Source organism: Melitaea cinxia, chromosome 23 (genome assembly GCF_905220565.1).
Source record: "Melitaea cinxia chromosome 23, ilMelCinx1.1, whole genome shotgun sequence".
Lineage (NCBI taxonomy): Eukaryota > Metazoa > Arthropoda > Insecta > Lepidoptera > Nymphalidae > Melitaea > Melitaea cinxia.
The window spans coordinates 8,509,918-8,524,565 of NC_059416.1; the positions used below are offsets into that span (position 1 = coordinate 8,509,918).

General features: G+C 33.1%; 1 protein-coding gene across 1 annotated transcript in view; it reads right to left on the reverse strand.

The window, feature by feature from the left end:
• LOC123665012 overlaps window positions 1-4,224 on the reverse strand; it is a 42,143-nt gene extending 37,919 nt beyond the window's left edge. The window contains exon 1 of the mRNA XM_045599373.1: window positions 4,047-4,224. Coding sequence (XP_045455329.1) covers window positions 4,047-4,224 — 178 coding nt within the window. The remainder of the gene's footprint in view (window positions 1-4,046) is intronic.
• Between the last annotated feature and the right edge of the window lie 10,424 nt (window positions 4,225-14,648).

The window sequence follows — 14,648 nt, forward strand, 5'->3', positions numbered from 1 at the left end:
AAGGTGGTGTGTGCCAATTGGTCCCATTTAAATTTGTTTGAGATCTAATAACTACTTTTCAAGCTATATCTAATAATGCGTTTTTACTTGACGCTTTTTTCGTCGACCTACGTTGTATTATACGACATAACTTTCTACTAGATGTACCGATTTTGATAATTCTTTTTTTGTTGGAAAGGAGATATCTCAAGTTTAGTACCATGATAAGGAAACCAGGACCTCATGATGGGATCCCAGAGAAATTGATGGAAATTGTTGAAAATCCGCAATAACCTTTTACTGGGTGTACCGATTTTGATAATTCTTTTTTGTTAGAAAGGGAATATCTTTAGTTTGGTACCATGATAAGGAAACCAGGCTCTGATGATGGGATCCTAAAGAAATCGAGGGAACTTCTTGAAAATCCGCAATAACTTTTTACTGGGTGTACCGATTTTAATAATTTTTAATTTATTCGAAAGCTGATGTTTGTCATGTGGTCACATATAAATTTTATTGAGATCTGATAACTACTTTTTGAGTAATATTTCATAACGCGCAGTAACTTGACCATTTTTTCGTCGATCTACGTTGTACTACTCGTCGATGTAATTGAAGTCGGTTTTTTTTCGTTTGCGAGCAAACACAATTATTATCACCATTCTATAGATAATAAAAACGTTTAAAAATGTTTATTTTATACAAAATAAATGGAAAATGGTTTCATTGTTAGAAGGGGGTTTATCGTATCAGTATATGTTTTCATGCAAGCTTTTGACATTTATGCTTACTTTTATCATTTAGACACTAGGTGATTCTACATAAGGCGTTCTGACTTATCCTTTGTCAAACACTAACCTAATTGTAGCGTTTTCTGAAAAGTTACTAATTTTTTTACAATTTCCTCAATCTTTCTTACCATGATTGTCTTCGGAAATGTATATCAAATCTGAAAAACAAAAATTAACACAACCGGTCTGCTCATTCTCGAGTGCTGCGCTTAGCAAAAAATTAGCGATGCATTTTATCTATATAGTTATAATTGATGATATTATAATTTACGACAAAAAGTATCTGCTAAATATAATTGAAAAAGTCTTATAGACTGTATCTAGTCTATACTAATATCATAAAGCTGAAGAGTTTGTTGGTTTGTTTGTTTGTCTAATAATTATTAACTAATTAATATTAATCTATTATCTATTTAATATTAAATCATTCCAGGAACTAACTACTTGTTTTCGAATTGAATTTTCATTATATTTACCCAGGTCTATTTACGGAGGCAGCTTATAACCGATATAAAATTTTAAAGCCTTGTTGCCACAAATGTATCTCAATGTAGCTCAATTGTATATATTTAAATAAACAAACAAAATCATAACCTAAATAATACTAGATCAATTTAGACTGTTCTTAATAGCAACACTTAGATAGTAAATAATAAACCTCTTCTCATTTCACTGTTACGTTATCTTTACTGCTGTATTATTTTATTCTACCGTCCTCAGACTGAAGGGACGTTAAATTTAAAAAGGAGTTTTCGATAAAATAACAAAAATATTTTCCCACCATTTCCTAAAATCGAAAATGAAAAATTAATACTTCCAATTTATATGATATTCTCAGTTTTCCTATTATTATATTATTTTGCGAATTCGCTACTAAACGATCTTTTTTATATTGACAACTAGTTATTTATTAAACATTTTTTTAAAAGTATATTTCATATCGCTACATACTTAACAATGTTAAAATACAAAAATATAGACAACTCCTTAGTTAGCACCTCTTTTCTTCGTCGACGTTATTCAGAAACAAACCCACGTCTTTCGACGTTTTCGTAATGTAATTGGTTAAATTACGATTTGATGAGACGTTATGTTACATCTATATATGTGTTTAAAATATAACATAAGATATACATATAAGACATACATATAATAGATAAATGGAACAATTTGTATAGAGTTAGTTTCAGCATTACATCTCTTGTTTTTAAATCTTATTTTAATTAAAATTTAAATTTTAAATTAATTGTTAAATTTAATGTTACAGATTGAAATTGATTTCATTTCATTATTATAAATGTACTAATTTATGTTATTATTATTGAATGTTTGTTTTTATGAATTTTATGATTTTTTGTGTGATTATTTAATTAGTTAGACATAAAATTATTATTATTATTTTTATTGCTTTATTGACTTGTTTAAATTATTTGTTAAATTTAATGTTATTTGAATACAAAAATCTGTAGATAGAGGAAGAATTTATGATCAACTTAACTAACGCATTGGGTTCACTGTTATGTTAGTTTTAAGTTTTTTATGCATAAATAAATATTACGAACGACAGATTAGGGAAATCGTAAATTATTATTATACAATAACATTATATCAAAAACTAGCTGTACTCTGCGCACGTTGCGACGTTTTTTTTTTTTTGGTCGTACCAACTCAGAAATCATTGTGGGCTCATTTGCTGAAGATCTTGACATGATCAAATGCATAGTTTACGATTCTATAAGTATTTAGTAAATTTGTATTATAGTTTTTAAACAATCACAAAAATAATCATATATAAAAGTATTGTAATAATATTGTCGGCGGCTCTTCTCATTAACTTTTGTAACTATATAAAACAATTACTGATATTTGACGTTGTTTATTTGACAAATCCTCATCTCCTTTTATTATTTTCTTTATCTTTCTTCCTTAAATTAAATGTCAGTTATAGTTTCAATACAGTTCTGTATTGTTGAAGTTCAACTCTTGAAATATTTTACATAAATTTTATTACCCACATGACACTTAAGCATATAATTATTTAATAGATCTTCAGCTTTATAATACACCAGCCGACCCGTGCCCGTTTGTTATGCAAATATATACTCGTAGTAGTTTTCATCTCGGTCGCATTTCTTCGACTTGATTTACGTATACTATTATTTTTACTGAATTTTTTATTCAATAATAATAAAATATAGCCTATATCACTCCTGAAAAGTGTAGTTTTTTGTTAGCGAAAGAATTTTCACGATCAGATCAGTATTTGCGAAGATTACCCCCTACATACAAACAAAGTTAAAAACTTTACCTCTTTATAACATTAGTATAGATTAGTATAGATAATAATTATATTGTGTAGTAAGCCTTATCGTTATAAACTTTTATGCAAGTGAAAATGTAAAAGACAAAAGTCGTTCGACATACATGCAATGTCAAAGAAAAAATTCATATTGGATTTCGTAAATAACGTGAAATGCAACAATATATTAAATGGAATTTAATAAAATACCACACCGAATATGCCAAACATTACCTAGAATTTCTTGTTATTTCCTTTCCGTGAATTTATAAATTTGGAACACGAATTTTTATTCTACTTAGACATAAACAAAAATTATTACGAGAATAATTTAAAATATATTTTTAGTAAATTTTATTAAAATAAAATTCAATGGGTATAAAATATGATAGCAATTTACTATAGTAAAACCTGTTTTTTATTACAAATAACATTGAATTTTTACATTCAGCAAGTTTTTTGTACGAGTAGTTAAGTCAGTTTACAAAGCTTACCTATCAAAGGTGACAACCCTACCACGAAATTAAAAAAAAAAGTAAATTATAATAATTATACTCATTATAAAACACTAATTACACCCAACAAAAAAGTATATGATTCGAAATTAAAAATAAATGAGAGTCAATACAAAATCATACATAATTCAAGGCACATAACAACTGGTGAAAATGTCACTGAAAAAATTACTTTCGAGCAACGATGCTCTTATAAATAGCCAATGTGGAAAGTAACACGACAGTGTTGTCACGCGATTAGCTGTTAATTAACGCGATATTATGTATATGGTGTACGACTTGTAGGTACACACGAAGAATTGTTTTATTTTACACTGTACGACACACATTGATTATTAATAATTTTATATTTTTTAGCTGATGGCAAGCCGTAACCTATCGATGCTTGCAACGCCAAAAGCATCGCAAGCCCCTTGCCGACTACCCCTAACCCTCCTCAGGAGCTTTGGCTACCTTACTCACCACAGTAGCACTCCTTGAGAATAATAATATTATTTAGCTCTGATTTTCTGTAAGGTCTAGGCACTTCTCCAGATGGGCCAAATTTTGAGTAGAATATATCCCACGTAAGATTGCCGGTGTCAGCTGGATGAGGATTAGGGAAAACCGGCATGTCTGGCGCGGAGGCTTGGAGATACATATGTCCATCAGTGGACTGCGATAGGCTGAAGTGAGTGATACAGGTACATACACGACATAATGTCATAATGTTTTTTTTTTGTGTATTTAATGTTTTGTTTCAACATTTTTTTTCTTGTCTTATAAAATATTATATTATGTTTTGTTTTTATGTGTTAAGTCTTATCGATTATATATCATTAAGACTTTTAAGACTAACAGGTGGCCTCAAGCAGTATTATATAACTTTTTAAATTTGACGATAAATGACATATACGTTGACCATGCAACGTATATGTCATTTATGCGCCTAATACGATCAAGCTAGGTCAAGAGCCCTTTTGTGTCGGACGGCCCAAAAGGAGACGACGACTGGATGTCACGATTGTGGCGCGGCGGTGGACTATGCCCAGCACACCCTCGAGGTGTGCCCGATATGGGCGGCGCTGCGTCGCGATTTGACGACAATCATCACCGCGAGGCTCGGCGACGACGAGTCCTGGACGGCGATGGTCTCCCTCTGCGAGATAGTAATGTCCCAGAAGGAGAACGACGAGCGGATGAGAGAAGAGGCCACCGACGAAGCCTCCGTCCGCAGGCAACGAACGGGGGTGCGTAGGAGGCGCTACTTAATGCGCCTCCAGTAACGCCCCTGTGCTCTTGTCGGGCCGGAATGGAACTCGGTCCTGCTAGACATGTTGTCGTCAGGATTGTTCAAAGGTGAGCCGGACAGTCCCCATGGAGGAGAAGTCTGGCCTTTTCGCCGAGGCCAGCCGGTCATTGGAGGGATCCTGTTGCCTGCGACATATGGTCTAGGACTGCCTACCCGGGCGTCCTGGATATCACCCGTAAATGGGTCCCCCTTCGATACCAAAAAAAAATGTCAAAAGCCCTTGAAGCTTAGAGTTCTCACCCAAAAACTAGCTGATGAGCTGATGGCCTTACTCTCATTATATAATTTTTTTGAGAAATATACACTGCTTGGAGACACAACTTACACAGTGAAAATATGACAAAAATAAAATATAAAAAAAGCAAAGGGAAAAAAAAAACGTAACAAGATATAATTTTATAGGACAAAACCTGTGTTATACAACTGTCGTTACCGTTTTTCGTGTAGATGTCGTACATTGAAGACGTCTTTGTAACAAAAACTAATACGATTAGGATACGTCCATATAAGAGATGTAGGTTTCATTTTTTATTGTTTTAATATTATAGCAAATATAATGAATTGTTATTTTATCATAATTAGCATTTTTTGTATTGTATTGTTAAATGGTATTTTTGTAAACACACACAAAGTATAATTTTGTAAAGTATTCTAAATGAATTGTATTTTTTTATTTTTGTAAACAAAATATTTTTGTTTGAAACCGCTAATCTCAGGAATACTGGTTAGAATTGGAAAAAAAATCTTTATGTGTTGGATAGTCCTTTAACCGAGGAAGTCAAAAGGTAATAATAAAATCACACTTCAACCAATAGGAGCTGTGCATTAATAAAAAATGTTACGAAAACGGGAAAAAATACTATATTTTTGAAAACTTCCGTTGCGTGCGCTGCGTTAACGCTTAAAGCTACCCAAAATTTATTATGTATGACGGATTTAATCGTCATTAAAAATTGTAAAAAAAATTAGGTTTAACTCGTTATAACATTTTTTATGGTAATCAAATTTGTTCTAAAATAATGATTTATTTGCGTAGGTGGTTTTATCGATACATAAATCCTTATCCAAATAGAAAAGTTATTCATCACAAGTGTTTCTTTTTACAATATTGTCTTTGAGATCATTTAATTTCAATGAATATCTTAGAAGAAACAAGCGCACGACTCACCTGATGGTAAGCGACTACCGTAGTTTATAAACATCTGCAACACCCGAAGCATAGCAAGCGCGTTGCCGATCCTATCCCCTATTCCCCCCAGGAGCTCTGGTCACCTTATTCACCAACAGGAACACAACACTGCTTGAAAACAATATTATTTAGCTGGGATGTTCTGTAAGGTCGAGGTACTATCCAAGTTGAGCTGCTCCACATTTTGAGCAGATAATTTCCTCCTGTGCCCTACCTCAGTTAGTTTATCAACATGGCAATTTTATGCAGGTAAACTTTGTTTTTAGAGAATTTAATAATATATAAAAATTTAACTAATTATAATATTTAAATAATTTATTATAAATTAAAAAAAGAAATCTGATAATATGTACTTACTTTACTTAGAAGTCTTAAGTATAGTATTGTTTTGAGATATTAAGCCACCCTTATAACTGAAATGAGCAATAAGAACTTATTTGTATATTTATCGATTTCAAAGCCCAGACTACTAAAAAGGAGCTTATACTGTAAATAAAATAAAAAAGGTGCATAATTATTTTTAAGTTTATTGTTTTTAAAAATACTTTATAATAATGGTTAAATATATTTTTTTATTATATCAGTGATATCAGTGATATTTTTTTTATAAATGGGAAATGTATCTATAGCTTTAGTTTATTGCGTGTTCACAATCAAATGACGAAACCCGTTCGTCAATCAGAAGCTGAGAAAACAATTAATTATTGGTGTTATTTTGTACGAAATTAATTAGATTTTTTTTCTATTTTTAATTGAAAAATATGAATTTGTGTCTTCAATAAGACATGTATCTAATTGTTTCATTTTATTTTGTTAAGCGTTATTTTTTCTATTTTTATTTTATATGTCTACATTTGCAATAAATTATAACGTGACCTATTTCTGTACATTGAAATTATATTATCTTGAAAATTTTTTTAGAGAGTATTCCACAATTTATGCTAGAGTTAGCTTTTATTGACGTGGGGACAGCAAAATATATCTCAAAGTCGGGAGTAGCCTGACTGAGAAAGTACATCGACCTCACACAAGATCACATCTAATTACCACTGCTCTTAAGAAGTGTTGTGTTGCTGTTATGAGTAAGGTGGTCAGAACTACTGGGGACGGTAGAGTCGGCAATGTACTTGCAATGCTCCTGGGGGTGATGGCGTCCATAAGCTACCGTATACGCCTACTATCAAGTAGACCGTATGCTTGTCTTGTCACATTTGTAACGAAAAATTGCTTTTGATACCTAGGAATTTTAATGAAACTGACTACAACCCAAGCTCCTAGCTAGAAGCTACGATACTGGATGCTTTTTATCCTCAAATCCTGTATGGGAAATAGGATGATATTAAGAATTTATAATCACGCCTGCCAAGCGTGGTGACTATGAGCAAAACACACAAGTTCACGCCATTTTTAGCGTGAACTTATGGAGGCTTAAGTCCAGCAGTGGACTGTGATCGGCTGAAATGATGATGATGATTGTAAGCGAAGCAATATTATCTATGACCCATGTACAATATAATCTGTAATGTGGTACAAATTTGTATGTTGGTAAAATGTAAATAATAGTGTAAGGTGTATTGTAACTTTGTAAGTCATTATGGTAGTCGTCCAGTAACCGTCGCTGCGATCGGCACGTTTTAATTAAGTCATTTGTAAAAGCTTCCATCTATCCTCAATAAATATATCTCCTCACACAAATGTTTTCTATCCGTCCAAGATCGACCCTCTACAATGATGATGAAGAATATGTTACATGTGTATCGTTACAACAATTTTTACATACGAATGAATATACCTACGTCCATATAATTATGCAGTGACTTGTTTTTTCTTTTTGTTTGTATTACAAAATTATTTAGTACTAAAAACGTATCGCTAAAAAACTTCTAATCAATATTAATCTCATTCAAAGTATTGTAATCATGTTTTTTTTTTCAGTGGCTGAGGTCGGCTTTGACATGCTGATGTTAGGATAATAGTACCTATTTATGTATAAAATGAATGCATTTAATGTGTCACAGAACTTACTATAAATTGTTTAAGAAATGTTTGTACTAATTTAAACTTTAATTAATGCTGTAAAAATATCTGATTTAGAAAAAATTGTTCTTGTTACTTTTTTTGGACCTTGCTAAAAAAAAATCTATTTCTGTTATATACTTTAGGACAAGTTTACATAAACCTTTTATGAACTAATTGTAAGCTTTGATCTCTATAAAATGAATCATAACTTAGATAGTAGGTACATTAAGTCAGTTAACATTATAGATGGATATATTTTTTTTTTCAAAATTGTACATAATTGTACTGTTATTTTTTTAATTCCACCGATTCATCGTCATAAAGTCATGATTTTTTTATATGAAAATGTTTGTTAGAGGTTTAAACCATTAACTTATAATCTCTTGAACTTGTGTGTAAATAAATGTAGTAATCGTTAAGAGTCATTAGAAGTTACCAAACGCGGTGTCATTCAACGCGAACAATGACTGCTAGAACAAAGTACAAAGCTTTTTTTGCGAATAATATGCGCTAATGATAAACTGTAGAGTGCTATTATATATTTCTTTTAGTATTTATCAAGAACATATTTTCAGACATTATTTTTACCCATATTTTATTTTGGGCGCCTGTGATATTTTTGTAGCAAATTAGCTACGAAGTGATTTTGCTTCCAAAAGTAATGTAGATTTCGACAACAACTGTTGTGCTATAACTATTTTTTTATAAACATACATAGAAATAATACATATATAATAATATAAATACAAATATTATATTACATCCAGACTCGAGCGGGAATCGAACCCGCAATCCGCAGAACAGAAAGCATGGCCACTACAAACTGCGCCAACGGGCTAGTCATAGACAATATATTATATATCTCTAAATATTTCATTTATTAATAATACAAAGGCTAAAAATCAGCTGTGGCTAATACATTTATGTAAAGACTATAAAGAATAAAATAACATTTATATTTAGCGACACAACGTAAAATAATTAGATGTGAATAAACTAATAACTCAGATGGCGTAGGACCGGACGGAGAGGCGAACATTAGGGAAAGCTTATGTCTGGCGGTGGACTTTTAAACATGGATGGTTGGAAACCAAACTAACTTAAAATCGTAAAAAGGCCTATAAAGCAACCCTGTCATTAAATATAGCAGTTTTTCTTTATTTCCAAACTCTCTACTTTTAGACATCAATAAGGTAATGAGTTTTTACTAGGTATGATTAAAGGGTTATGAAATTAGACAACAAATTAAGATACTCGTAAAATGTAGAGTACATAGCGATACTTAGTTAGGAAGAAGTTATAAAATGTCCTTTTAATCTATCGCTTCGTAAAGTACTAACTTATCGTTGAATTTTACGATGGCAATAAAATTCCTTGAATGCAATTCATTACTTCTAAGTCATTATAGTAATAAACTAAACGTCGGTCACGTAAACAATTACATTAAAATCTGAAAAAAAACTCACCAACTGCCTATTTAATCGGTAAATGGCTGTGGAATAAGCGGTAATGGATGTGGAATAATATTTGTAAACCCATATACAACGTTTATTAAACTGGTATCCTTCCTTTTAGGGCTATAGAAATACATGGAAGCATACCAAAAATTAAGGCCGGAGTAAGTACTGCTCATCTATATATATAAAGATTATTCCCTATTTCCCTCGGTCACGCTATCACGCGTGAACGGCTGGGCCGATTTCGCTAATTCTTTTTTTGTTGTGTTTGTTATTGTCAGGAGTAGGTTTCTATGAGAGAAAAATTAAAAAAATTGCGCGGAAAATTAGAAAATTTAAGAATACTTAACAACCATATAAAATTAATTCTAATCTAACCTTAGCGCTTTGGACAATATAAACTTTTCTAATGTAACCTGATGACAATTGACATGTAATTGACAGAATGCGTGCTGCAAATATCATCAAAGAGGATGTAAATCACTTTTTTATATTATTTCTTAAATTAATTATATCAATTCGAATTCAATATTTATGGTTCAGACAGGACAACGTCTGTCGGGCCAGCTAGTTATATTATTTTATATGTCTCATTTATGTGTAATATTTTTTTAAGTTAAATGCAGACAGTAAGATAATACACACACACACACACACACACACACACGCACGCACGCACGCACGCACGCGCGCACGCGCGCACGCGCACACACACACACACAAACAGACACACATTATTCGATTTTTTTAAGTATATGTGTCTTTATTCCAATTACCTGTATACAAAAATGTTAACCAGCAGGTTTTTAAGTATATCGATACATATAATAAAAATTTAACGGATCGCTGTCTGTAAATATAAGATACTAGCTGTGCCCGCGGCTTCGCCCGCGTTGAAATCAGTTTGTCACTAAGTTTTCCCGGCATACTTCCAGTGAAACTCTCATCAAAATCGGCTTAGCCGTTCCGTAAACTTTCCTCTTGAAGTCCTCTCTCTATTGGTGAAACCGCATGAAAATCCATTCAGTAGATTTTGAGGGAATCGATCACATACGCTTTTGGGGACTTTATTTTATAATACAGTAACTGTTGTATTTTTTTATTTCAGTCACTTGAAATGCTTATCACTCTGAGTAACTTTTTCAAAGGCACAATTTAGTATAATTCAATAGTTATTTTTAAAAAACCTCTCTATTTATTTATTACCACATTTTTGGATTTATTTTCAGGCTGCAGTATAAATAACCTATCAGGCGAACTTATAGCTGCTGTATATGTTTCATACAAACTATCGACCCCAATTAAACCCCCTTAGCGGTGGAAGATCGCAAAATCCGGACGTCGTCCGACGTCTTAGCGGACGTCTACTAAATATAATCTACGTCCCTGCCAAATTTCATCGTTGTCCATCTTGGATGAATGGAGATCATCCAGCGGTTTTTGAGTTCTCGTGATGAGTGAGTCAGTGACCTTTCTCTTTTATATATATATTTATATATTATACTTCCTCACGATCTTTAGAGCATACATTTTAAATTTCAAGTCTCTTACCGTAATAACATAAGACTTTCATTCAAACTTCCAACCCCCGTTTTACCCCTTTGAGGGCCGAGTTTCGTAAAATCAGTTCTTAGTAAATGTTCACGCCCTATATGGAACTTACCTGCTAAATTTCAAGTTTGTAGCTGTTATAGTTTCGGAGATTTCGTGATGAGTGAGTCAAGCTACCATCCCCCGTTTTAACCCCAAAAGGGAGTTGATTTCTAAAGATACATTATTTGAACACCTTCTCACTATCTATAGAGCATACATTTTAAATTTCAAGTCTCTTACCTTAATAACATAGGACTTTCATACAAACTTTCAACCCCCGTTTTATCCCCTTAGGGGTCGAGTTTCGTAAAATCAGTTCTTAGTAAATGTCTACGCCTTATAAGGAACCTACCTGCCAAATTTCAAGTTTGTAACTGTTATAGTTTCGGAGATTTCGTGATGAGTGAGTCAACCTACCATCCCCCGTTTTAACCCCAAAAGAGAGTGGATTTCTAAAGACACATTATTTGGACACCTTCTCACTATCTATAGAGCTTACATTTTAAATTTCAAGTCTCAGACTTCAAAAACATAGGAATTTCATACAAACTTCCGACCCCCGTTTTACCCCCTTAGGGGTCGAGTTTCGTAAAATCCGTTCTTAGCGGATACCTACGTCCTATAAGGAGCCTACCTGCCAAATTTCAAGTTTGTAGGTGTTATAGTTTCAGAGATTTCGTGATGAGTGAGTGACCTTTCGCTTTTATATTTATTATAGATTATAGATATGACAAAAAATATTATTGGGATCTTTAGCACCCAAAGAAATGAATGTTAGAATTTTTGTCAGTTTGTCTGTGCGTTTGTGCGTACTAATCTCAGAAACAACTTATCAGATTTAGATGCGATTGATGCTAATATATTGTGGTAAGTTTCACTTCACATTTAGTGTTTGTTTTATGTCAATCGGTTCATAAATAAAAAAGTTGTGCCAATTTAAAGAATCACGTTGAACATGTAAATATCCAAAACGCGGACGAAGTCCCAGGCACAGCTTGTCTATTACAAATGTATAATTAATCCTGCTTTGTGGCTACGGCACTAAAGAATTTAGCCACCCCCTCTCTTCTCGTGGGTGTCGTAAGAGGCGACTAAGGGATAACAAGGTTCCACAACCATCTTGGAACTTAAGAAGCCGACCGATGGCGGGATAACCATCCAACTGCTGGCTTTGAAATACACAGGCCGAAGACGGGCAGTAGCGTCTTCGGTGCGACAAAGCCAATACTGCAGTCACCAACCCGCCTGCCCAGCGTGGTGACTATGGGCAAAACACATGAATTCACGTTATTTTTGGCGTAAACTTGTGGAGGCCTATGCCCAGCAGTGGACTGTATAGGCTGTAATGATTGAATTAATCCTACTCTTAGTATATTGTTATTATTTAATAATTATTACGTAATTTCTTGAATTGTGCAAATTTAATATTTATATGCTATTGGCCTTTTGAGTAATATAAAGAGTATACTTGCTTCTAAATGTTATTACATACATTTAATATTATATTATGAGATAACCGTATAAATCACTCAAACCTTCTCTTGGGCTTACCCAGAATAAAATAAAGTGGTCGTAATAATTTTCCTTTACATATGATAGGTATTTAAATATTTATGAGTTGTAATATAGCCTAGATATGTTCCCTACTATGAGTAACGGTCACTATCAGGTATATATGATAACAATCGGAACCGAGGGCTTAACGTGCTCTCCGAGGCACGGACCCACAAGGACAGGTAACCAAATCGGAAAGAAATATATTTACAAATACAAATATCCATCCTGGACGGGAATCGAACCCGCAAACCGTCGGTGTTTTAGACGACTACTCGCACCACTACACCAGAGCGATCTTTCTGTGTATGTCTATGTATATAAGCACATCACACTAAAATACATAACAACCAACATTGTCAAAAAGTCTATCACTAAGTACTTACCCCATACACTTGTGTAGTAATTAGTAGTAGCGCCTTACAAACTGACAAACCACCCTTTAAATTCATTTTATATATAAAACTAGCGACCCGCCCCGGCTTCGCACGGTTGCTAAAACTTCCAGTATTCCTCTTCTATTATGCATGTATTATACATCTATCATCATTCATAATCTATTAAAAAAAACCGCATCAAAATCCATTGCGTACTTTTAAAGATTTAAGCATACATAGGGACAGAGCAAGCAACATTGTTTTATACTATGTAGTGATGATATTACGTCTTAAATATAGCATCAATAGTATCGTTAAGTTTACGAGTTTCAGAATGCGTTTGAGGGTCGTATAAGATAACTGAAAGTTATTTAAAAAAATTGTAATATTACATAAGCGTTATGTCGCATCTTATTGCTAATGTTGCGGTAATTAGATTTAGATTTTGAATTACGAAATTTGTACCAAACATTCCTTCCTTACATACGTACTTTAGCACCTCATAGCTTCTACAGATGAGAGTCTAAGCAAAATTTCCAAAACCGAACGGTCAGAACTCACGCACAGAGGCGCGGTTACATTAACTGAGATAGGGCACAGCAGGAATTTCTTGCTCAAAATATGGAGCAGCCCGACTGGGGAAGTACCTTGACCTTACAGAAGATCACAGCTAAATAATACTGCTTTCAAGCAGTATTATGTTCCTGTTGATGAGGAAGGTGACCAGAGCTCCTGGGGGGGATTGGGGATTGGGTCGGCAACGCGCTTGCGATGCTTCTGTGTTGCAGGCGTCTATAATAATTGGCAGGCGTATATATAATTTTTTACAAATATAAATCTAACAGCTACATATATAAAGTATAATCAGAGGAATGTGAAACGAATCATCTATATTATGTGAAATATCTTAGACTTATCTTATTGTTGGACGTCGATTTTCGAAAAACTCTTTCCACTCCCACGGAATGCAATGTCTTTCTCGATTTTGTATAACATAATATTTATTCTTAGATATTTCCGCATATTGACATAAAATTTCGCGCTAAACCATCCTCAATATATTCAGAATAAAAATATAAGAAGGGAAAGCCTTAGCAACGGCATAATGTCTTCAATCTCGGTATAAATCCGAGATCAAACTGTAAGAATTTATGAAAAATCAGTAGAAAATTTCATATACAATGTTTGTCGCAAGCAAGGAATGAATTCTAACAGTAAATCTCCAAGAAACATATCTTTTAAGCGTATAGCGCCGCAAGCTACTTCAAACATTGAAAACAAGCCAATTTAATCCAATAGTTGGAGAGCTCACGTGGGGAAAGAAACGACCATGCGAAACCGTATATTCCAGAAATTAAAGCATTGTTGTTCTCTTCGACATATGTTAAGCAATTTAAAATAGCTACTTAATAGTATAAAAAGAATGCCCATAATGCTTTAAAAGGGAAAATTCGTAAAATTGTTAACAATTTAACTAAAATTTTTGTGTATCGATGGTAACTAAGATCAAGAAAACTATGAACTAAACGTACGTACATATAAATACAAAACACTAATACTTGAATCGAAATATATGTGTGATCG